Source organism: Tinamus guttatus, unplaced genomic scaffold (genome assembly GCF_059628265.1).
Source record: "Tinamus guttatus ecotype Peru unplaced genomic scaffold, ASM5962826v1 Tinamus_guttatus_pri_ptg000143l, whole genome shotgun sequence".
Taxonomy (NCBI): Eukaryota; Metazoa; Chordata; class Aves; order Tinamiformes; family Tinamidae; genus Tinamus; species Tinamus guttatus.
The window spans coordinates 749,381-774,008 of NW_028288677.1; the positions used below are offsets into that span (position 1 = coordinate 749,381).

Genomic DNA, 24,628 nt, shown 5'->3' on the forward strand with positions numbered 1-24,628 from the left:
TTACAATGGCCCGGCTGGGAGGCACGTGGTGGCTCTAATGCACCCGGATAGATGTCCTTTTAGGCGGGCTAATTGTGGGGAAATAGCGGGCGCTTTGTGCGGCCCCGGCATGTGGCCTGTGATCTCCCCGGGCCCAGGGGCTGCCCGCTTATAATTTTAGACAGCTCCATTGAAGGGCGCCGGGGCCGAACAAGCCGCGTATTGTTGGCGAGCCAGGAGCGCGGGCCAAGGAAACCACCCCGAAAAACCCAAACACGCGGAGGGCGGAACATTCCCCCCGCCTCTCCGCTCCGGACAATCGCGAGCCAGCAGCTTTCCAGGGTTTTGCGCTCGGAAAGGCGCATCCCGACCGGGGAGACTCCTTGGTTTTTAAGGGTGACGAATTCCGGCCGTTCTCGCCCAGCTCCCCTCATTCCATGGATTTCTTGGCCATCGCGGACAGGGTGACCGAGGCTGACGTTGTCCTCGTGCCCAAAGCAGAGGCCTTCGTCGCCAGGATGAGCAACCCGGTCGCCTCTTCCCAACGCAACCAGCTCCCTCCGGCGCTTCCCGGCTTGGAAGGACTCGCTCCCGCAGTTTTAAATTCCAGGAAAAGTCTCTCCCCGGGGAAGGGTCGCGGCAGCCGCTGGCTCTTTCCTCCCACGCCCAGGGCCCCCTCCCTGCGCTTCCCGACGCGAAATCCTTTCATGTCTCCGCGTTATCCCTGGAATTGCGCGCCGCTTTCCCCCTTTGCTCCCCGTTTTCTGCCCTCTGGACACCGCTCGCCGGACAAAGCATCAAACCGAGGCCGTTAAAGCTCCCGCGGCGGTTTTGGGGGGGAAGGCTCCGGTTTGGCTAATTACGCAGCGCCGTAAATCCCCTCCCTGCGGTTTTAATGGGATCCGGGGCTCCTCATTTCCTTTCGCCCCGGAGGTGGCCGCGTTTTGGGGCTGGAAAAGGGCCCTGCTGGGGCCACGGGTGCTCCCTAAACGGCGCATCCGGGTGCTCTCTAAACGGGGCATCCTCGAGGGACGCCAACGCTGCCGGGTGGGAGCGCATGGAAAAAAAAGCGGGAACCAAAAGGAGGGCGAGACTTGGATGCCCGAGCGGAAAGATTTTCCGGGAGGCTGCAAAGCGGGAAGCGGCTGGCGGGGCGGCCTGGCGCTCGGCATCCGCGCGGGAGCCTCCGGAGCGGGAGCTGGACGCGGGCGCCCGCTTTGCTAATAACCCGTTTGTTTTTGATTGTATTTTATTATTTTTTTTTCCTTCATGCGGGTTTTAACACCCGTACCGGTAAATTGCCGCCCGTGACTCATAACCTCCCTCCTGCGCTGCCGTTTGCGGTCGCCACCCGGCTCTCGGAGAAGCCGTTTTACGCGCGAGCCCCGTCTCGGGGGCCCGATGCCGCCGGGGAACGAGGGGGGGGTGCGAACGAGGTGCCCCCCGACGGCCCCGCGGGGCTCGCGGCGCCGTTCGGGGCTCGCGGGGGGTCCCCGTGGGCGCCGGGGCCGCCCCGGGGCGGGGGCCCCGTCTTGTCCCGCCCCCGCGTCCCTCCCCTCGGGCGAGGCGGAGCGCGGAGGAGGAGGAGGAGGAGGAGGAGGAAGAGGGGGCCGGGGCAGCGCGCAGGAGAGCGGGGAAGGCGGCGAGGGCGGCAGCCGCGGCCGGGCGCCCCGACGCGCCGCCGACGGCCGCAGCCATGAAGGCGGCCGTGGAGCTCAAGCCCGCGCTCACCATCATCAAGACGGAGAAGGTGGACATCGAGCTCTTCCCCTCGGCCGGTGAGAGCCCCCGCGCCGCTCCCGACTCGGGCGCCGTGCTTTTCCCAAGTTTTTTTTTCTTCTTTTTTTATCCTTTTTCCCTCGCGGTTCCGCGGGGGAAGCGCCGCGCCGCTTTGGGGGCACTTTGCGGAGTTTGAACCCCCCTCTTTGCTCTTCAGCAGCGCCGCCGCCCACGGCTCTGTCCCCCCGGAGCTGCCGTGGGTGGCCCGAGCCACCCGGAGCAGCCGCTTTCCCGTCCTTCCGATCCCCCCAACGCCGTCGCGGTCGTTATTCCGTGTTATTTCCGCGTTGTTTTGCTGCCCGCGGCCCCCAACGCTCCCTTTCCCGGAGCCGCGAGCAGGGGTCAAGCCGATCCCGCCGCTCCTTCCCGCCTGGGATGAGCGGCGGCGGCAGCCGGAAGAGACGAGCGCCGCTGGATGCGGGAAGGTCGGTGCCAGCGGCCGGGTTTCCAGGAAAGCCCCACGGGGGACAACGACCCGGCCGGTCCCGGCGCGTGGGGACGGCGCGAGTGGCACCGAGAGGCTCCGTCCGCCGCCTCCGTCCGCCGCCTCTGTCCGCCGCCTCTGTCCGCCGCCTCCATCCGCTGCCTCCATCCGCCGCCTCCGTCCGCCCTTGGCTTCGGCTGCATCCCGGGCGCTGCTCCGGCCCGTGACGGCTCCGCTGCTCCCGCCCGCACCCGGGATGCGGAGGATGCAGCTCCCCGCACGTTCCCGCGCCCCGGCACCCTTGGGAACGTGTGTGTCAGGGCTTGCGCCCTGCAGGTGCCGCGGGGAGAAGCCCCCAATTCCCTGGAGCAGCCTTGGATGCTCCCATGGGAGCATCCCGCGCTGCCAAGGGGAGCATCCCATGGCAGCCCCTTGGGCGCCGCGCGTTCCGGCGGAGCGGGAGCCCCGTCGGGAAGGGCAGGGAACGCGGGGAGGTGGCGAGCGGCTCCTGTTTTGGTGCTCGCGAGCCAGAAAGGTCAGCGCTGTCAATTAGGCGGCTTAACCTCCCTCCGGCCGCGCTCCTGCTCCGCGTTTCCCGCCCGGAGCTCCCTCCGCTTCCAGGTGGGGGAATCAGCTGGCGGCCAAAAGGCCTATAAATAACCCGGAAAACGTGGGAAAGGAGGAGGAGGAGGGGGAAGGAAAAGCCGGAGCCAGGTGAGAGGCCGGAGCGCTGCTGGTTCGCCCCTGGGATCCCAGATTCCCGCCTTGTAGCACCGGGCTGAGCCAAAAACCGGAGCTTCCCTGGGAAAGGGGGGATCGCAGCTGCAACGCCCCGCGCCCGGATCGTCTTCCCGCCCGGAGCGGCGCGTCCGGCCGCTCCGAGGGCCGTGACTCAGTTTCCCCGCTGCTTTAAGCAGAACCAAGCGGCTCCGAGGGCCAGGCCGCATCCGGCATCGTTTGCTCCTGCCGGAGCAGCGGGGCCCAGGGCCGCTGCTCCGGGCTGGATCTACGGGATGAATCATCAGCCCACGGGAGGGCGAGTCTAATAAATGGAGCCTCCGCCGGCATTTTCCGCGCTGATTGCCTGCGGAGGAGGTGAGAAGCTGGATGAAAAAGAGCCATTACCTCGCCATCCACTTACAAAATGCCCATCACTGTGGTATCCAGCCGGGATGGGGGCCCATCAGTTCCCAGGGAGGCGGAGGACGCTGGGCCTGGCAGCTCCTGGCTGCTCAGGGGGGCTGGAGCTTGGAAAAGCCGGGAAGCGGATGCGACTCCGATGGGTGCCGCCTTGCCCGAACGTGATGCTTGTTGTTGCTCCGTGCGTCCTTCCTCCACGTGCTGCCTCCGGGATCCGCAGGGAGCAGGCGGTATTCCTAAGGAAGAGGAGCCAGGCGCCGTTCCTGCCCCCTTCCCTGCATCCCAGCCGCGTAGGGACTGCGGAATTGCAGCGTAGCGACACGGAGCGGCCTCTAAATCCTCCGTGTAATTACGGCGCGCTCCGCTTTGCCCTCGGAGGCCGCCGCGGGACATCCCGGTATCCCCAACCTGGAGCAGGGAGGCAGCTTCCCGCTCGGCCTCAACGAGGCCAAGGATGCGGGAGGCAGGAGGGAAACGAGCCCTTGGCCTCCGAATTGGCGCCCGACGTCGCCTTGGGGGTCCCTCATCCGAACGGAGCGGCTCCAATCGTGCGGGTTTGTTTGGGAAGGGAAGAGCCACCCATTCCGGGTGGCTCCGTCGGGCCCTGCCGGCTGATGCTCCCGCGGCTCCGCAGGGAACAGGCCCGGGGGGCAGAGCAGAGGCAGGATCACCCCACGGAAACCGGGGTCTCGCCCGCGGATGCCAAATGTTTTCCCCGCTTTTCCGCGGAGTTTACGACATCCCGAGGAGCTGCAGCGAAGCCCCAAAGCCGCCCCGGCTTGCGGAGCCGGCGCTGGCGCCGCGCCATGCTTACATCTCCCGTCAAAATCCCGCTGCTCCAACAATAAATATTTATTGATCCCGCCGCGAGCTCCCGCCGCGTTCCCAGGTGCGGCGGCCTTCGGGGGGCCTTTTCCCGGCCCCTTCTCCTCGTCTTGCTGCTCGGACGGGAGTTTTGGGCGCCTCGGCCGCTGCCTTTGGCGCTTGCCAAGGGTCCCCGAAACCCCTCGATCCGGAGAGGAGCCGCTGGGAAAACCCGGAGGTGCTTCCCAAGTAAGGAACGCAGAGCCGCCCGCATCCCGGGGAGGAAAATGCCCTCGCTCCCGGCGCACGTGCTCTCCCGCAGGATGCGCGGGACCTTTCCCGGCCTCCGGAGCGCGTGACGCCGGAGCTGCCTTTCCTCGCGGGCCTCCCGGAGCGGCGCTCCGAGCCCTCCGGATGCGCCGTGCTGACTCAGGGAAAGCGCCGGGAGCCGGAGCAGGCCCCGGGGAGCAGCAGGGGGGATTTTTCTTTCGTTTTTATCGATTTTCCCCCCCATCAGCTGCATCTATCGCCATAATCGACGTGCGGCTTCGCGACCCACATAAAAGTGGCTCTTTTTTTTCTGGCCCCTATCTGCGTTCGTGCAAAACCGCCCCGCTTTGGTCAACGCTCTGCAGGCTGCAAAGCAGCAAGGGTTTTTTTTTTTTTGGTTTTTTGTTTTTTTTCATTTTTTTTTCCTTCTAAAGCTCGCGTTTTTCGGAAATTGTTTCCCCCTCCGAGCGACGCGGGGACTTGGGCGCTGGCGCCGCTTTCCATCCCTTTAAGCAGCTCCAGATTGGAAGCTGGCTCCGAAGTTTCGCCTCGAAAGACCTCATCCGTGCGCCCGCTTTTGCTCCTCGTTTCCATGTCCGGGCCGAGCGCCCGCTCCCGGCTTGGAGCTGGGACGTTGGTGTGGGATCCCTGCTTTTCCTTGGGAGCCGCATCCGTGGAGCTCTGTGTATCCTAAATGAACGGATTCGGGAGGAACGCCGTCCGCGCGGCGACGCCGGTGACTAACCGGGCCCGTTGGGAAGCGGAGCCGCCGCTCCAGGGCCCTTCCGTGCGGCCTTACTCATCCCTAGGGCACGGCCGCCTGACTCAGCGGGGCCCCGGGAGCCGCCGGAGCGAATTCCAGGGAAAAGGAGCCGGCGCGGAAAAGATTGCTCCCGAAAAAAGCCCTGCCGGAGGCGGCTCCTGCTGCTGTTTGGGCCCTCGGTCTTGCTGCTCCCCTTCCCGCTGCGGCGTTCCCGGGCTCCGGGCGGGATTCCCGGCGGCGCTGGGAAGGCCTCGGGGTCCCGAGGAGCCCCCGGCCGCCCCCTGCTCCGCTCGCGGCTCCTCCTCGTAGCCTCTTGGCCCCGGCAGCCGAATTCAATCAGCCCTTTCACCATCTGCTCCCAGGCACTTCTGCCGCGGAGGGCTCGGGGCCAGCGAGCCTGTAATTCCTTAATAGCTTCCGGATGCGGCGCGCGCGGAGCGCCTCGGCCTCGCTTCCCCCCCGGCTGCGCTCCGGCTTCCCAGCGCCGGGCACGGCGGAGCCGCTTCGGCCGGGAGGTGACATAATCCCGGAGTCGGAACGCTGCCGATGACGGATGCTCCCGGCTCGCTCCCGCCTTCCTGATGCCCAACGGGGCCTTTCCCTGGGCACGGGGGAGATCTCCAAGAAGCCGGAGCGGGGGGCGCTGATTCCGCTGATGATTCCGTGCTCCGATATCGCGGAGTCGGAGCGAGCGGCGCTGAGATTTCCCAGCCCCGCGCTGACCTCCCACCCCGCTCTGTTTGCAGGAGCCTGGGCAATTATTTGTTTGATTCCCAACCTAAACACGCTAATCTCCGCGCGCGGCTGCACGGAAGGCCTGGTCTGATAAGGACGCGGCTGCTCCCGCGGCCTCGCGAGGCCTTCGGCTCCCCGTCCTCCTCCTCGCGTCGAGCGTCGCCGCTGCGGCGCGGGTGGGAGGAGATGAGACCGCTAGGTCTACCTAGGTCTGGTGGGCCTGGGGATGGGGGCATCTACTAGATCCATGTAGGTCTGGTGGGCCTGGGGATGGGGGCACCTACTAGGTCCATGTAGGTCTGGTGGGCCTGGGGATGGGGACACCTACTAAATCTATGTAGGTCTGGTGGGCCTGAGGCTGGGGGCACCTAGTAGGTCTACCTAAGTCTGGTGGGCCTGGGGATGGGGGCACCTACTAGGTCCATGTAGGTCTGGTGGGCCTGGGGATGGGTGCAGCTACTAGGTCTATGTAGGTCTGGTAGACCTGGGGATGGGGGCATCTACTAGGTCTATGTAGGTCTGGTGGGCCTGGGGATGGGGGCACCTACTAGGTCCATGTAGGTCTGGTGGGCCTGGGGATGGGTGCAGCTACTAGGTCTATGTAGGTCTGGTAGACCTGGGGATGGGGGCATCTACTAGGTCTATGTAGGTCTGGTGGGCCTGGGGATGGGGGCACCTACTAGGTCCATGTAGGTCTGGTGGGCCTGGGGATGAGTGCAGCTACTAGGTCTATGTAGGTCTGGCAGACCTGGGGATGGGTGCAGCTACTGGATCTACCTATGTCTGGTGGACCTGGGGATGGGGGCACCTACTAGGTCCATGTAGGTCTGGTGGGCCTGGGGATGGGTGCAGCTACTAGGTCTATGTAGGTCTGGTAGACCTGAGGATGGGTGCACCTACTGGATCTACCTAGGTCTGGTGGACCTGGGGATGGGGGCACCTACTAGGTCCATGTAGGTCTGGTGGGCCTGGGGATGGGTGCAGCTACTAGGTCTATGTAGGTCTTTTAGACCTGAGGATGGGTGCACCTACTGGATCTACCTAGGTCTGGTGGACCTGGGGATGGGGGCACCTACTAGGTCCATGTAGGTCTGGTGGGCCTGGGGATGGGTGCAGCTACTAGGTCTATGTAGGTCTGGTAGACCTGAGGATGGGTGCACCTACTGGATCTACCTAGGTCTGGTGGACCTGGGGATGGGGACATCTACTAGGTCTACCTAGGTCTGGTGGACCTAGGGATGGGGACACCTACTAGGTCTATGTACGTCTGGTGGGCCTGGGGATAGGGACACCTATTAGGTCTATGCAGGTCTGGTAGACCTGGGGATGGGGGCACCTACTGGATCTACGTAGGTCTGGTGGACCTGGGGATGGGTGCAGCTACTAGGTCTATGCAGGTCTGGTGGGCCTGGGGATGGGTGCAGCTACTAGGTCTATGCAGGTCTGGTAGACCTGGGGATGGGTGCACCTACTGGATCTACCTATGTCTGGTGGGCCTGGGGATGGGTGCACCTAGTAGGTCTACCTAGGTCTGGTGGGCCTGGAGATGGGTCCAGCTACTAGGTCTTGGTAGGTCTGGTGGAGCTAGGGGTGAATCCATCTACTGGGGCAACCTCAGGGTGATGGACCTGGGGATGGGTGCACCCACTACGTCTACATAGGTCTGATGGACCTGGGGATGGGTCTGGCTACTAGATCTACATAGGTCTGGTGGACCTGGGGATGGGTCTGGCTACTAGATCTATGTAGGTCTGGTGGAGCAAGGGGTGAGTCCATCTACTGGGTCCACCTCAATCTGGTGGACCTGGGGATGGGTCCACCAACTAGATCAATCTAGGTCTGATGGACCTAGGGGTGGGTTCACTTGCTAGGTCTACGTAGGTCTGTTGGACTTAGGGGTGGGTGCACCAGTTAGATCTACCTAGGTCTGTTGGACCTGGGGTGAGTTCTCCTACTAGGTCTACCTAGGTCTGATGGACCTGGGGTGGGTTCTCTTACTAGGTCTACCTAGGTCTGATGGACCTAGGGGTGGGTTCTCCTACTACGTCTACCTAGGTCTGTTGGACCTGGGGTGGGTTCTCCTACTAGGTCTACCTAGGCCTGGTGGAGCTAGGGGTGGGTTCTCCTACTAGGTCCACCTGGGTCTGGTGGAGCTAGGGGTGCCCCCAGGCAGGAGGAGCTGCTGAGCGCGGTTGAGTCACTTGGCTGCGTAGGGAGGTGTCTGGGAGTTGAACATCACCCTGGCTCGAGGGCCCTGAGGCGGCGTCCTGCCACGTGGTGCCCACGTGGCCGCCGTGACGTGGCCGTGCTTGCGCCTCGGGGCCCGCGCGGGTGCCAGGACACAGAGGGATGGGTTTGGGAAGGACTCGGGCTGGAGATCAAGCGAAGCCTGGGGAATTCCAGGGCTTGCGACAGCCGCTCAGAGGCCTCCTAAGGAATGTTCCTATCGTGGCGACGGACGGAGCAGCCCTCGGCCCTTTCCTTTGGGAACGGGGCAGCGGAGCCGCTCGGGATTCCGGCAGGACATGTTGACCTCCTTCTGCTAGGCACCTTCTTCCAGGGACAACCATTGGCTCCTCCTTGGATCACCGGAGCCTGGCCGTGCTTAGAAGCCTTGGAAGGGCTCAGGCCCTGATCCCATGGCTACCTCGGCCTCAAGGGAGGCCGGTTGGTCCTGCGGCCTCCGCCGGGGAGTTTCAGGAGGCTGCTGGGTGCAGACGTGGGGCGCTCGGAGCCGCGAGGGCGGAAGGAGAAGCGGGATCCCGCTCCGGGCAGCGTTCCCGCTTCCTCCCCAGGGAGCCGGCTCCCACCCGGCTCCTCGGCCTTCCCGGGCCTCCCTAAGCGCCGAGGGGCCTCCCGGCTCCCAAATCCCGCTCTCCACGGGCAGCGGAAGGCGCTGGGGGCCCTTTCTCCGGCGCTGCCCCCGCGCCGGGCCGCATCTCCATAAGAAAGCTGCCGAGCGCCGGAAGAAAGCCGGCTTTGTTGTGCTTGCTGCAGCCCTTCGGCTTCCTCTCTTGAAGCCCAGCTTTCATCTCCGAGTATTTATTTTTCACCGCTTGAAGGGGAAAAAAAAAGGGTGATTTTTTCCTTTCTTTCTCCTCCAAGAAGGGCAGAGATGCGTTTATTTGAGGCGAGCGCTGGCGAATCCCCCTCGCTACCTGCGCCGCGGCCGGCTCTGCTCCGGCGCCGCGTTCCCGACGCGCATCCCGCTCTTCCCGGCCGCCTCCTCCCCCCCGAGCAGCGCTGCCCTCGCGGCCCTAATTGGAACAGGCCGGCTCCGCTCCGGCTTCCTGCGTGGGAGTGAGAGGCAAGGCTTGGGAAAACAGTTCAAAAGTGCACGCAAATTTTTTGCCTAATCCTGCCTAAATAAGCGGGGCTCAGCCCGGCTTATCGGGCCCCGCTGCGGCGCGGGGCACCGGGCTGCCCGGGGGTGCCCGCGGAGCCTCCGAGGTGCCGGCGGCTCCGGAGCGTGGGAAGGGCCTCGGCGGCCTCCTCGTTCCGTGAGAAAAAGCTCCTCGGTGCCTGAACCCGGGATCCCTTGGAGATGCTCCGAGTTTCCTCCCGCTCCGGGTTTGGAGCCGCGGAGGGGAGGTTTGCAGGGGTGTCGCGAGGCCCCCCGGCCGTGCAGCTTTGGCAACACTGTTAATTTTATGCCGCGATTTTAGCAGCCGGCTAAAATTAGGCGCCCGCGAGTGCTCAGGGTGTCTCGAGCGAGCGGCTCGCTTCGCTTTGGGGTTTCATTAACTAGCAAAAATAGAGCCCACCCTCTTTTAGCGCCTTGCAAACGTGTCTGCGTGCGCGGGCCGCGGGGCCTCCCGGGCTCGTCCCTGCGCCGAGGTTTTCGCCGGCGCTCCGGTGCGGCGCCGGGGTGGGAACGTCGGCGTTTCGCCCCTCTCTGCCTCCTCTTCCCGGAGCTGCCGCCGGAGCAGCCGGGATCCCTGGGTGGTCCCCGCGACCGCGGCGTTAAAGTGTAACGTGAGGATGAAGGGAAAGGGGCACGGAGCCACTTTCTCCCGGCGTTATCCGGGGGGGTCTGCTCCTTTCTCCGTGCCCTCTCCCGCTTTCCCTGCTCCGCGGATGGGTTGGCCGTTGGCTGCGAAACTCAACGCGGTGTTGGCCAACATCTTGGTGGCTCCCACGGATTCCCACGGGCGACGTAGCGTTCCCATTGGAACGGCGGGTTTGGGAAGGGCTCTGCCTTCTCCACGAAAGCCGCGTTGTTTTCTTTTTTTTTTTTCAGGAATGCTTAAAAATCCACGGAGAAGAGCCAAACCTTCGCTGAGGCGGAGGGGGGTTTTCGTTTGGAAGGCGGCCTTGCAAAACGCGCGGGTCGCCCGCATCCACCCCCTTCCAACTGCACGAGGGGAAAAAGAAAGGGAAAGAAAGGGAGCGGGACGGAGAGCAGGCCCGGCTCCAAGGCCCGGGCTCTCCCGCGGGGCCGGCCGAGCGCCGGCCGGTGACTCACTCCCCATCGCGGCGCTCCGCGTTATGTAACGCCGGCCCAACGTGGGATTTTCCAGCTCTTTGTTTTGCCTCCCGCCTTGGATGGGTTTCTGCTTTTTGGCCGCTCCTTCTTCGCCGGGCCTCGTCCTGCCGTGAACTTCCCCTTTTCTTTTCCAGGGCTGCTGGGATTCCATTAAAATGATGCTTCTCCCCTTGCTTTGGTGGGAAGTTGGGAGGCGACGGGGTCACGGACGACCCAAAGTCCATGGTGCTCTTTGGGATGACTGTCACCATACCCCAACATGTCAACATGCCCATGGTTGGCTTGTGGAGACCACGTGTGGCCCCTCAGCATGGGCTTCTCCCAGGAATATGGTTATTTCCCTTGTGTTTAAGCAAATCTACTCCCGAGTTTCCAAGTTAATAGGAGGGGGATCCCACTCTGCGCTTGAGGATGTGTCTTTTGAGCTCATGGTCCCGTTTCTCTCCCGCTTCTCGCAGACATGGAGTGCGCGGACGTGCCCCTGCTGACGCCCAGCAGCAAGGAGATGATGTCCCAGGCGTTGAAGGCCACCTTCAGCGGCTTCGCCAAGGAGCAGCAGCGCCTGGGGATCCCCAAAGGTAACGCTCGGAGCCGCCGGCCCCGTGCGCTCCCTCGGCGCCGCGTTTTCCCGCTCGCTAACGGCTCTCGTGGCGCAGATCCGCAGCAGTGGACGGAGACGCACGTGCGCGACTGGGTGATGTGGGCCGTGAACGAGTTCAGCCTCAAAGGGGTGGATTTCCAGAAGTTCTGCATGAACGGAGCGGCCCTCTGCGCCCTGGGCAAGGAGTGCTTCCTGGAGCTGGCGCCCGACTTTGTGGGAGACATCCTCTGGGAACACCTGGAGATCCTGCAGAAAGGTGAGGACTCATGCGTGGATCGCTCCGGTGGCTTTTGGGCCTGTCCAAAGAGGTTGGTTGGCTCTGTGGGGACGGATGCCAACGGCGTCCTTCCAGCTGGACTCCAATGGCTATCCCGGGTGGGCAAGGCAAATCCTGGCGCTCGTTGGAAGAGGAAGGGTGGTTATGCCGGGCCCTGGCCTGCCTGGAAACCCACGGCGGGATTTTCCAAAGCATTCTTTGCCGGTTCCCTCAGCTCCCGCCGTGAATTTTACAGCTTCCTCCAGCACGACGGCATCAACCAAATCCCACCCAGCTTCTCCGCGGTTCCGGCCTCCAAAGGTGCAAGAACGTTTAGGGAAGGGGCTGCCACCCCCGCCGGGCCCTGCTCGGCCTCCGTTTTTGCAAATCCGGCCTCTCTTTCTAGCTGCGTTTTGTGCAGGGCTGTTTTGCTTTCCGGGAACGTCCCTCGCGTGGCTGCGGTGGCCGCGCGCGCCTGTCACCGGCCTCCCTCGGTGGCAGGAAGGAGCAGGGGGGGCAAAGCCAGGCCTTCCAGGAACCCATTGACGGAGGGATGTTAATTACCGAGTACTAATTTTACTGGTACCTGTGGTTTGCAGAAGGTAAACAGGGCTCTCGCCAGGCTCCGCGCCGGGCTGTTTTGCTGCTCTCTGCTCCGTTCCTCTCCTCTCGGCGTTGTTTGGGTTGAGTGCTCGTATCAGCAGCAAGAAATAAGGAAAGCAGCAGAACTTCTTGGTCTCCCCGCTGTGGACAGAGCCCTGGGAAATCAGAAATCTCCATTCCGCCTCTCGTTTTCCTGGGGATTTTGGCCACTTCTTGCCTAAGTCTTGGCTTTACCTGTAACTGGGACCCCGCCAGGCCGCGTGGGGAAAGGCCGTGGCCTCAGTGTCCCCTGCTAACCTGCTCTTCCCGAGCGAGTGACTCACATCCCACAGGCTTCTCCGGCTTGAAAAACTGCAGACTTTTCCCTGCACGCGTTTGGGTACGCACGGGCATTATTATTATTTCTTTACCCCAAATTTCTGCCCAAAATAACCACCCTGCTTGCCTGGAAGCGGCCCCAAAAGCCGCCCTCCTTCTCCGTGGTCACTTGGCAGGGGCCGTGGGGAGCAGAGCGCAGCCCTTCTCCTTAGGTCCCTGCTTGCACAAACCCTCCTTTTGTCAGAGCAGATTTTCCACCCCGCAATCCCCAGGAGAGAGGGCCAAAATTAGGCTCCTTGCGAGCGAACGTGCGTTATCTTTGCTTGGCTTCTCTGGAGCCTCAGCAGAAATAAACACGACCCGGCGTTGCCTGTGGGTTTTTTTTTTTTTTTTTTTTCTTAATTATTATTTTTTTGCTACCCGTTGCAAAGCAAATAAACCCTCCCGTGCAGCAGCTGCAGCCCATGGGGAGAAGGTGCTGATGGAAAAACTGTGCCGGGAGCCAGCCCGGGGGCTGCTGCTTGGGAAGGTAAATTCAGGCCCAGGTGAGGGGGGAAAAAAACAGCGGAAAAAGCGGAAAATCCACTCCTGGATGTGCTGCACGCCCCTCCTTAGTGAATCATGCCCATGGGGAGGCTGCAGCTGTAGGTGCTGGCCATGCATGCGTGCAGCATCGGGCATGCGGCGCCGGGCAGCAAAGCGTTCCAGGGCGCCCCGTCCCCTGCCTTGGCCAGGTGTAAGGCAAAAGGCCTGAAAATAGGGGCTTTTTTCCCCCCTTTTTCAGGGGGAAACAACTCCTGAGCTTCGCGTGAGCTCATCCGTGCCGCGACCTTGGCAAACAATCGTCAGGAGGACGAAAGGCGGCAAAAATGAAAGGCAGCAAGGAAATTATGCAATGGATATTTCAAAACCACCTGGAGCCTCTGATTGAGAAAGGGGCCGAGGGCTTTTTTCTCTTGTTTTGCCCGTTTGTTTGGGTTTTTCTGCTTGTTTCACCCCTCTTTTACTTGTTTGCTGTGCCTGAGACTAGAAGCCCCGATGGAACCCACGTGCATTAGGCGCTCACCCCATTTCTGCGCCTTGAGAAGTCCCAGTTTCAGCTGGAGAGGGGGATTTTAGGGAGCTCGGGGCTATGTGTGTTCTGAAAGCCTTGCCGGGGCCATGTTCCTGCGTGACATTTGCTTCCTTTTCCCTTTGCAGAAGAGGTGAAGCCGTACCCGGCCAACGGAGTGAGCGCAGCCTATCCAGAATCCCGCTATACTTCCGACTACTTCATTAGTAAGTCCCGGGGTTTCGGGGCAAAAAAAGCGGCGCCCTTGGTAGGAAAAGCAGCCCCGAGACCTCCGTGTGCTGTGGGAGGCTCGAGGGGGATGAGCTCCCGAGTTCCGGGGCGCCGCGCTGACGACGTTCCCGCTGTGCCGGCAGGTTACGGCATCGAGCACGCGCAGTGCGTGCCCCCCTCCGAGTTCTCCGAGCCCAGCTTCATCACCGAGTCCTACCAGACGCTGCATCCCATCAGCTCCGAGGAGCTGCTGTCCCTCAAGTACGAGAACGACTACCCCTCGGTCATCCTGCGGGAGCCCGTGCAGACGGACGCGCTGCAGACGGACTACTTCACCATCAAGCAAGAAGTGGTGACGCCGGATAACATGTGCATGGGCCGCGCCAGCCGAGGTAAATCCGACCTCCTTCCTCGGAATCTTGCTGCCCCTGCCCATCTCCGTGTCTCCGAGTGCTGCTTTTCCCTCCCCTTTGCCCAACGGGGAGCCGGGCCGTGGCATTAAGGAAGCCGATTTCCCAATGTTTATGTTTCCTGGGGTTGAACCTCCCAGATAGATTCCTTGATGGCTTGGAGCCCTCCCTGGCCTTATTTTCCTCGGGGGAAAACATTAAGAGGGTATTTCACTGCTCTGCTCAGCTGCCTGTTTTTACAACATCTGCAAAAATACAACATTTCTGGCTCTCGACTTTGATGTCGAACTCGAGTGAAGTTGAAATAGGCTTAGAAGTTACTAGGGAGGACAGACCGCTGTGTGCTTGTATAAATCTCATTTTCCTAGGAGACCAGGCAAAAGCCCACAAATCCTTCACAAGTTCTCATCAGGAATTACTGTCCCAGGCTCTGAAAGCTTTTGAGCATGAGGATCTGAAGTCTGTATCCATTATCTCCATGGATTTTGATGGCTCTTTGCTTGAACTGATAATGTTTTCCAGTGAACCTGGGCCCTAGGCTTTATTAGGAGGTGCAGATGTCATGTTGGGCCGGTGACAGAGCCGAATGACCCCTGAATTCTTGTGCTAGAAGCTCCAAAGAGTGATAGGTGCAAAGCTCCTGTGTGACTCGATGGCAGCTGAACACCTACCCACTTTGGGGGATCTGGGCCCAAATGCCTCTTCAATTAATATTATTAAATTCTGGACACGTGGGGCCCAGGTGCCCCGCTCCATTGTAATGAGACTGCTTGAAACGGGGTTGAGGATCTGGTGTTTATTCAAAGGGGAAGTTTAATCCGGAGCGCTCCAAGCTGCTTACACGGGGGCATCATGAGCTCCAGCTTCCAGATAGGGAACCCGGGACCCAGGGAAGAGGCAGCTGTGCTGTAATTTTAGGTGAGCTCCTTTTTCCGGGCTCTCCCTCCTGGCTGTCTTTCATTTGTGCCTTTCCCTTTTCTTGACCTTCTCTTTCATGTAGGTGATTTCGTAATAACTCCCCTTGAAACACAACGATTCAGGTCTGCTTTTGCAATCGTACCTCGAGCCTGTTCTCTCTGGCAAGCCTAAAAAGGCTCGAGGGGAGAGAAGTGAGAGACTTTAAGCTTGCACTGGGGACCCAGGGCCACGAGTGTTAGCAAACACTTTAACCCCAGGTGGGATTTGAGAAATGCAGCCGGCTACGGTCTTGCTTACACGAACACTCATTTGAGCAGTGTAGAAGGGCCTCAGGGTGGCATAAATCCTCCCAGAGTGGTAGAAAGAAGCCTTAATATAAACCAGAGTCCAGCACAGTTGTATTTACATACGCTTTTGTACCTTCCACATCAAGTGACTGCATTAAAAGATTAATCAGCCGCAAAGTCAAACACTTCAGAGGGAGGAAGGCCAGGGGGAAGGCTCTCCTAGCGGTCCCGTTCTGCCTGTCTTTGGGCTAGGAGTTAATTTGGAGGCTCCTCGGGTGCCTTTTCTCCCCTCTGCCTTATCAGCCAAGGCATCTCTTGGAAAATAGAGCAAATCTTGGAAAATGCAGCTGCCCAAGGCTTTGGGTTTGGGCTCAGGAGGGGCAAGGGCTGATGTCCAAGCGCTCCCAGCCAGGTCCGGTTTAGGTGGGACTAAGTCTCGTGCAATGATTTTAAGGGCATTGAAATTTGAACTTGCCCTTTCCGGAGGGAGAGCTGGCACCTTCCTAGGATGCAGGAGGAAGATTCCCGGAGCGGGAATTCCCAGAGCTCGGCACCCACGGAGGCTAAGCCATTTGGTGGCAAGTGCTCTTCATGCTGAGCCCAGCAGGGATGTGGGGGCACGCGCCAGCGCTGCTCCGCGTGCCGCGCTCCGGGCGCCGCTGCCAATGGAAACTTCTCCGGGAGCCCTTGCGCAATCCCAGCAGCTGTTTTTAGCCCGCTTTGGGAAATCGGTGAACTCGGATGATCCCATCCCGCTCTCCCGCTCGTCAGTTGAGCAATCGGCGGCGTGAGGGAGATCAGAGGGAGCAACTGCAGCTCGTTCGAGGGATCCTTTTTTAGCAGCGGGTCTATGGGGCTGCCCCGGGCGGGTGTAAATCACCGTGGGGCTGCTGAGAATCCGTCCTGCTGTATCCTGCTCTTTGCTAAAAACACCCCAGGGAGTAGCCTTGATACGAGCCAGCTGTGCTCACCTTGCCAGAGCTGGAAACATAACGGAGCCCCCGGCCTCTGGCCCTGCTCCTCCGTGCAGTTTGCTGCTGCTTGGGAATTTCGGGCCTGGAAACTGGTTATGGCATGTGGCAAGGAAAGGCTGCCGCGGAGTTTTGTAGGAAACTTGGAAAGTCAAGACGCTGGGTGTCCCGTGGCCTTGACTATCCCGGAGCAGCGCTTATGTGGGAATGACAGATACAGCTTTGGGGAGACCGTGTCTTTCTGCAGCGGGTGCTGGAGGCCAAACGAGGGACCCTGGGGCGCCTGAGCTGGGCTCGAGTGGAGTATTACTCAAAGCAGAGGACATTCCCATGTGGCTTCAGGCATCTCGCTTGGGTGGCTGGTGGGGACGCCTCTGGGGCCGGGATGGCCCTGCTTTGGGTGCTGTTCATAGAACAGAATCACGGGACCGTTATGCTTGGAAAAGACCTTGGAGATGATGGAGCCCAAGGTGGTGTCATCTGACATGCCCCCTTCCTCCTCGCCAGGTAAACTGGGCGGCCAGGACTCCTTCGAGAGCATCGAGAGCTACGACAGCTGCGACCGCCTCACGCAGTCCTGGAGCAGCCAGTCGTCCTTCCAGAGCCTCCAGCGCGTGCCCTCCTACGACAGCTTCGACTCGGAGGACTACCCCGCCGCCTTGCCCAACCACAAGCCCAAGGGCACCTTCAAGGACTATGTTCGCGACCGGGCCGACATGAACAAGGACAAGCCTGTCATCCCTGCTGCTGCCCTGGCTGGCTACACAGGTAGGTGACACCGGCGGCGCGGTGGGGACAGCACCCGTGTCACCTCTCCTCCTGCAGAGCCGCTGCGAACTTGGCTTGCCCAAGGTCTTCTTGGCTTGTTCAACGTCTTCTTGGCTTGCCCAACATCTTCTTGGTTTGAGCAAGGTCTTCTTGGTTTGCTCAAGGTCTTCTTGGTTTGCTCAATGTCTTCTTGGCTTGCCCAAGGTCTTGGCTTGTTCAGTGTCTTCTTGGCTTGCCCAACATCTTCTTGGTTTGAGTGAGGTCTTCTTGGTTTGCTCAAGGTCTTCTTGGCTTGCTCAAGGTCTTCTTGGTTTGCTCAAGGTCTTCTTGGCTTGCCCAAGGTCTTGGCTTGTTCAGTGTCTTCTTGGCTTGCCCAACATCTTCTTGTTTTGAGGAAGGTCTTCTTGTTTTGAGCAAAGTTTTCTTGGCTTGTTCAACATCTTCTTGACTTGCCCAAGGTCTTCTTGGTTTGCCCAAGGTCTTCTTGTCCTCTTGCAACCTCGAGCCTCTTGTCAGCCCAAAACTGAGCACTGGAGAGCCCTTGGGATTGTCCCCAGAGGTCACCTACCAGCATGCTGCCCATGAGGACTGTGTCTCCTTCCAGCCTGGCCACTCCAGAACTAGCCCATGAGCAATCTAGGATCTTAGGGAACCAGGATTTTAGGGTTGTCACTCCACTACTTTGATGCAACTTGCTGGCCACCCTTGCCTCAAGCCAGGTGGCCATCTCCTGTGCCGTGGAGAGAAACGGGGTGCAAAGGAGCTTCGAGCGAGCGCCCGTCCCTCTGGACCCACCAAGCAAAAGCTGCAGGGCAGCCTCCTGCCGCTTCCCCTTTCTCTTGTGAGCGCTGATCCCTCCTGCCCTGCTACCAAGGCCCGCAGGAACCCGGCGGTGGAAATAGTTTGCGCAGATAAAGATCATCAAAAGGTTGAGAGCAGATCCTGAGGTGTGCCTGTCCCTGAAATCTCCTCCCACGCACCGCGCGGCTCGCGGGGCTGATAACTCGAGTTTTTTTTTTACATTTTTTTTTGCTTGCCGGGGGGAGCTGCAGAGGGGAGGGAGATAATTTTAGGAGCTATGTGTCAAAAAGGAAGTGGTTTGGTGCTGCAGCTCGCGTTAGAAAGGCAGCTCGGCCCAGCCTGCTCCGCGGGGCTGTGCAAAACAGGAGCGCGCTGCCGTTCCCGCGCGGCTCCCGCATCCCAGGACACCCCTTGGCTCTGCCGATGGAAATTCCATGGAAGAGGAGCCCCGCGAGCGCGAGCTGTCCGTTTTCTTCCCGTTTTCCCCCGCTCGCACCTTCCCTGGGGCCTGCCAGGAGCGTTTTGTGCACCCAGCGCCTCGTTGGTGACACTTGCTCGGTGCGGAAGCAGCAAAGGCCTCGGAGCGGAGGCCTTTTGCAGACGGAGGTGCCACCCGCCCCGTGGCCTCGTGCTGCTGCCAAGGGGGACACGGGGACGTCCCCGTCGGGGCCAGCAGCGCGGGGCCGTTCGCTTGGCGCAGCGGAGGAACCCGGGCTGCGTTGGCAGCTCCCGGCTCCTCCGGAGGCCCCGCGGAGCGAGGCCGGGATGCTCCGGCCGCCCTCGGGGCCTGTTTTGCCCCGCGCTCCGATGCTATCGGCGCCTCGGCGGGAAGGTGCATTTCGGCGGAAGCGCCGCGCGCGTTTGATGTGCTCCGCGCCCCGGCGCGCGGGCCGCCGCCGCGAGCGCCCTTATCTGCCCCCGCATCTTGACCTAATTTAACGGGTTGCCATGGCTGCTCGCGCGGAGGTTGGGGCCGGTTTTCTTATCTGCCTCGAAGGGGGAACGGAGCCGCTCCGGAGCGGGGCGGCTTCGGTTCCCATCGCCGGAGCGGGGTCGCTCCGGACGCCGGCGCCTCTCCCCAAACCGAGCGAGGGGTCGCTCGCGATTCCGCCTCCCGCCGTGGCCTCCGTGCCCCTTTTCCTCCATCCCGCTCTCCCGATCCCCTCGCGGTCCCGGCGGGGACGGCGCGGGGACACCGTGAGCGTTTTGGAGCTGTTTTGGAGCTGTTGCCATGGCCGGGTGTTTTGTTTGGTTGCAACCACAGACCGCAGAGCGAGAAGAATAGGTGTGCCGCTCGCGGGCGGGGGTGGCTTTTTGTCTCTCTTTTTTCCCTTTTTTGTACTTTTTTTGTTGCCGCTGTTTTTCTGCTCTCAAACGGAGGCCGTTGGCAGGGGCGGGGGCTCGAGAGCGGGGCCGGTGACGCGGCCGGGTGGCACCGGTGGCACCGGAGGGACGCGGAGCCGGCAAGGCTCCCGGGTGGGACATGGAGGACCCGCTCGGACAACGTTCCCGCCTTCCCAGGCATTTTTTGCCCGTGACGCCGGGACATTCCTGCAGGCTGACGCTGCCCGGCGGGCCCCGCTCAAGGACCCTCTTCAGTGTCCCCGAGCGAGACAAGGTCCCCTTTGTGAAGCCCCTCTATTCTTAGCAGCCGGAGCCGGAGCGGGAAGCCCCGGGACGCCTCGCTCGGGAGCGGGGCTGTATAAAGGGTGGCCTGTGCCCTGCGTCCCCTTGTCCCCTTGTGCAGAACAAGGCTGGTCATTGCTCCGAGCCGGAGGCTCTGTCTGGGCTCCCATGGATCCCGGCACGCTCTGGGATGCGCCTTTCCCCGGGGGCTGCTCTGGATCCGCTGGGATCGGTGACATGGGAGGAAAGAGCCACCACGTAGCTTTGGACATGGCTAAGGACACCGGGAAGGGAGCGTTTTCCCGATGAAATGGGAATTCGCCCAATTCCCCGTGAGATGGGAATTGGTTGTAAAGAAAACGCTGGTGGCAGTTGTGGTTTGAAGGGAGCAAAGGCGGCAGCTCGGGGGACGGCTTCGGTGGCACTTGGTGGCACTTGCGCTGGCACCAAGAGCGGAGGCGGAGCGGGTCGGCACGCTGGGGAATTCCAGCCTCGGCCGGAGACGAGCGGAAGGGCTGGGCCCACGGATGGGCCCGGAATGCCCATGGATGGGCCAGGAACTTCCCAGTGTCCCATGGCTCCGTGGAGGACCCGAATTCCCCGGAGCGGTTCCCCAAGGGCTTCTTAGTCTAAACATTCCCGCAATTTTCTCCGCTCCGTTGAGACGCGTGCGGAGCCTTCCCGGAGCCGAGCGGCGTTCCGGGTGCGGCCGCCTTGGCGAGTTGCTCATCATGGAGCTTTTGGCTCCGGGGCTTCTCCGAGCGGGAGCCGGCGCGCAGCGGAGCGCCGCGTTTTGCAATCCAGCCCAAACAGGGCTGCGAAACCGGCGCTCCGGGCACCGCGCGCGCCGGAGGCACCTGGAAGCACCGCAAGACTCCGGATAAACAGGGTGGGTTTTGAAATCTCCTCCTTGGCCGCTGCGTCGGCTGCAAAGCCCTCGGCCATGGCTGGTTTTGTGCAGCCGGGAAGGCTCGGAGCGATGCCGGGCTCTCCCGGCGCCCTTCGGAGCGCGGTGCCGCTCGGAGGCGTTTCCGAACCCGCTTGACAAATTGCTCTTGGCCACGACTGGCCCCCGTCGGCAGGAGATGCAGGTCGGGGCTTGCAGCCTCCCCGCGGCTCTCCGGGCGGATTAGGAGACCCGGGGGAATTTTCCCTACACTCCTCCATTGGGAAACCTCCTGCGGACGGAGGAAGTGCCGGAGAGCCTCAGCCTGCTGCATCCCCCATCCAGGAGGTGCCTTTGGAAGGAGGGACGAGGCAGGGGCCGTCGGTGGCTGCGCCCGGTGACGCGGCCCGTTCCTGCAGCGACACGTCCTGGACCGCGGCCAAATAATTTTCATACCTGGGTCCCCTTTATCTCGGTAAACACGGAGCGAAAGAGTCAAGGTCGGGAAGCAGGAGCCTGCCGGAGTTCAGGCGATGGCTGGGAGCTTTCTGGCACGTAGGGAATGGGGTTGCTCCCGTGCCAGAGCGATGACTCCGTGCTGTTCGGGTGCCAGAAGAATAATCCGATTTATGTAACCCGGAGCGAAGCGGCGCAGCGCGTGGATATTGGGCTCCTGCTGCAAAGAGGAAGCTCTTTTGCCTGCGGGTTTGAGCTCTCGAGCCGTCACCTCGGCCCAGGTCTTGCCCTTTGGCCACTTTTTTGGGGGGTTTCTTGTCCCCGCTCGGTCCCGATGCCGTTAACGCCTCCCATGCCCTTTGCTTTTCCAGGCAGTGGCCCCATCCAGCTGTGGCAATTCCTGCTGGAGCTGCTCACCGACAAGTCCTGTCAGTCCTTCATCAGCTGGACGGGCGACGGCTGGGAATTCAAGCTTTCCGACCCGGATGAGGTAGGGCGCCCTCGGCACGCTCGCGTTGGGGCAGGACGCGGAGGGGGAGCCAGGGGCTTAGGCCCTCAGCGAGCCCTCGTTAAAGAGCAGCCGCTAATTGGGCCGTGGGGAGACCCACGAGGTTGGAGGGCAGCAGGTGACATCTCACAGCTCCAACACTCTTATGGAGGAGCAAGAGGTTGGCCATTAAAGATGGGGCTTCCCATGGACGTCCCCTCCGGTCCCTCCTTTCCGTATCCCCCCGGAGACCCATCCAGGCTTCCCATGGGTGTCCCCACCCAACGCTCTTGGAGGAGCAAGAGGTTGGCCATTAAAGATGGGGCTTCCCATGGACGTCCCCTCTGGTCCCTCCTTTCCGTATCCCCCCGGAGACCCATCCAGGCTTCCCATGGATGTCCCCACCCAACGCTCTTGGAGGAGCAAGAGGTTGGCCATTAAAGATGGGGCTTCCCATGGACGTCCCCTCTGGTCCCTCCTTTCCGTATCCCCCCGGAGACCCATCCAGGCTTCCCACGCATGTCCCCACCCATGTCCCTTCATTCCGTCTCCCCACGGAGCCGCCCCACGGGGGCCTTCCCCGGCCCTCACGCCCGTTGGCCGTCGCTCGCCCGTCGCAGGTGGCCCGGCGGTGGGGCAAGCGGAAAAACAAGCCCAAGATGAACTACGAGAAGCTGAGCCGCGGCCTGCGCTACTACTACGACAAGAACATCATCCACAAGACGGCCGGCAAGCGCTACGTCTACCGCTTCGTGTGCGACCTGCAGAGCCTGCTGGGCTACGCGCCCGAGGAGCTCCACGCCATGCTGGACGTCAAGCCCGACGCCGACGAGTGAAGCCGGCCCCGGCCGGGACTCTTTTTATTTTCTTCCAGTTCTTTTATTTTTCCTTCGTTTGTTTCTTTTCCAAATTCTTTTTTTTTTAATTTTATTTCTATATTTTTTAAGAGCAACCGGGTTTCCATGCGTTGAGGATGTTGGGAAAGAGGGTGGCGGAAGAGTCGATGCTTTTGCCTGGACGCAACGAAAAACCCAAGTTTGGCTCAGAGCGATGATTTTTTTTCCGGGGAAGATCCAAGACGGGTTTTGTTTTTTTTGTTTTTTTTAAGGGATGAAACTCTGAGTTTTTAGGAAGCCAGAAAAAAAAAATGTAGCTCACTTTAAAAAACAAACAGCCAAGCCCCAAACCTTCCCCACGCCTTGATGTTTAGGGCGAGTATTAACAACCGGATCCCTTCGGTTCTTGTGTTTTTCATGCAACAAACTGACAGGTCAGGAAATGGCAATATTCTTAGGGATTGGAGGATTTGAAACCTCCTTCTTCTTTTGCGGAGTGAGGGGAAACAGGGAAAACCAGAAGTGAGCAAAACTCCTGCTTTGGAGAGGGGCAATAGGGAAAAGGAGGGATCCTTCTCGCTACGTTGCCTTTCTGCCCGCGGTCTCCTTTTCTGCAAAAGGCAGATTATTTTTTTATTTTTTTTTTCACTAGGAGGGATCAAGCCTTTTTATTATTTTTTAAATTTTTTTAAAGAAGTTTATTTTATTAAATTTTGTGCCAGTATTTTTTTTTTTTCTTGAATTTTTTACGTTTCGTTTCAGATAGTCTTAAGCTCTACGGTTGTCTCAGTATTGCAATCGCGTGTGTGTTCGTTTCTGTTACGCCAGCAGAGAGGTTTAGCACAGCAGGGAAAAAAAAAGGACGGAAAGGAAAATCCCGCTCGCGCCGAGCCGGCCGGAGAGGCGTCGCACCGGGATTCGGGAGCTCCGGATAGCAGGGATGCTGGCTGGATCCCCACCTTGCTGATAAAGCTGGTTGGAATTGCCCCCAAAGCGCTTTATTTGTTTTATGGTTGTTAAAAATAGGTCAAAATAGGTCTTTTCCATGTCTTTTTCCCTCCGAGCGCGCAGCGGCTTTCCGAAACGCGGCGGCCGGCGTGTCGAAAATGCCCTTCCCCATTTTCCAAATGGGATTTGCTGTTATTTTTTGGAGAGGAACCTGCGCGGCGTTGGGGGAAATGGCTTTTTTTCCCCTTTTCCTTTCCTGTTTTGACCAGCTCTATCTTTACGGCCGCGTGTCCCGCTCCCTGCTCCCGCCTCGGGCTGGGATGCGCGTGAAGCCGGAGCCGGCGCCGCAGAAACCCGCTTGCTTTTTGAGTCAGTATTATGAATTTGAGCCAAAAAGACCTTTTTTTTTAGGGGGAACGAGGGGACCGGGCGGCGCTTTAGGAAGGGAAGGAGCCCGGGGCTGCTCGGGATCCTGCTGGAGCATCCCGGAGAGGCGAGAAGGGAGCGCGGGAGGAAGGTGCAAGGAGCTGCTCCAAAAGGGAATAAAAAGGGAAGGTTAAATCCCCCCCCAGCATTCCCAGAGGCAGAAAACAGGGATAACGCTTCATTCCGACCGGGAAAATGCGGGTGCGGGTAGCGCCCTGGCCAGGCGCTGATTTGCCTTAAAGGTTCCCAAAGTGCCGGCACAGCCGATCCCGGATGGATCCCGTGCCAGGGGGGCCGGGGGGCTTCATACACTGGACATTTGCCGACCCGTTGGCTTTGCGGGATGCCGCTCGCTTTTCCTTCGCCATTCCCAAGAATGGGAGAAGAAGAGGGGTCGCTCCGGCCAAACGGGGCCAAAAAGCGGCGGATCTGTAAAAGCCTCCCGAGTTTTCCCTCTCCTCTCCCCTCCAAGCAGCATCTGCTCCCGAAAAGCACCTGAACCCACGGGAAACCTCTCCGCTTCCCGCTTCCTCCGAGGGCTTTTCCATGGAGCTCGGCTGGGATCGCCTCGGCTTCCGGCACGCTCCGGCCAAGCTGGTCGTCTACATTCCAAAGAGGTTTTTAAAGAAAGGATAAATCTATGTATACATATATGTTATAACGGAATATCTCCAGGAATTAACTGCCTCAGTGTAAAAAAAAACTGAAAAAAAAAATATTACCGAAATGTCTTTTTTTTTTGTTCTGTTTTGTTTTTACACATGGGATTTTTTTTTTGAAGCTGATAAACATAGAAGAGAAAAAAGAAAAAAAGAGATTGTTATATTGTGCTGTTCGACTATTTTCCAACGTGTATTTTCATATAATTTATATTTTTAAAATGGGCGGGGGGGAAAAAAAAACATTTTAAAAGCGAGATGACAAAAAAGCGAAAAAAAAAAAGGAAAAAAAAGCAGGTGCTTTTTAAAAAAAAATAACTGAGCTGAGGTAGCTTAGAGATGTAGCGACGTGTGTGTGTGTCCGTGTGTTGTGTTTTCTTGGGTTAATTTTTTGTTTTTTTAAAGAATACAAAAAGCAGCCCCTCCTCCATTGAAGCCTTAACGACGGAGGGCTCGGTCTCGTTTTAATTGCTGATGCTGGCACATCATTTTGCTGGAGAGTTTTTATATACTGTAGCCTTATTTCCTATCGTATTTTAAACCTTGTGGAATTAAAGAGAGGAAGAATTCCTAACGCGCCGGCTCCTCCTTTCCTCCGGCCGCCGCGTTCCGCATGGCGGGATGGACGCGCTGGGGGGGTTAAGCATTAAAAACATATATATATATATATATATATATATGTGGTGTGTTTAGTTGAGCGCGGAGCTAA

The 24,628-nt window shown here is 60.0% G+C and overlaps 1 protein-coding gene across 2 annotated transcripts in view; it reads left to right on the forward strand.

The window, feature by feature from the left end:
* Nucleotides 1-21,893, forward strand: part of ETS1 (ETS proto-oncogene 1, transcription factor) — a 30,913-nt gene extending 9,020 nt beyond the window's left edge. Inside the window, exons 1-8 of one of the 2 annotated variants that reach the window (XM_088522040.1) lie at nucleotides 1,618-1,757; nucleotides 10,839-10,958; nucleotides 11,037-11,237; nucleotides 13,359-13,436; nucleotides 13,584-13,832; nucleotides 16,534-16,794; nucleotides 20,935-21,053; nucleotides 21,671-21,893. In XM_088522040.1, coding sequence (XP_088378166.1) covers nucleotides 1,676-1,757; nucleotides 10,839-10,958; nucleotides 11,037-11,237; nucleotides 13,359-13,436; nucleotides 13,584-13,832; nucleotides 16,534-16,794; nucleotides 20,935-21,053; nucleotides 21,671-21,886 — 1,326 coding nt within the window. In that variant the 5' untranslated portion in view covers nucleotides 1,618-1,675 and the 3' untranslated portion in view covers nucleotides 21,887-21,893. Of the gene's footprint in view, nucleotides 1-1,617; nucleotides 1,758-10,838; nucleotides 10,959-11,036; nucleotides 11,238-13,358; nucleotides 13,437-13,583; nucleotides 13,833-16,533; nucleotides 16,795-20,934; nucleotides 21,054-21,670 lie in introns of those variants that run through there. The other variant, XM_088522041.1, reaches the window with a different exon arrangement.
* Nucleotides 21,894-24,628: the final 2,735 nt, after the last annotated feature.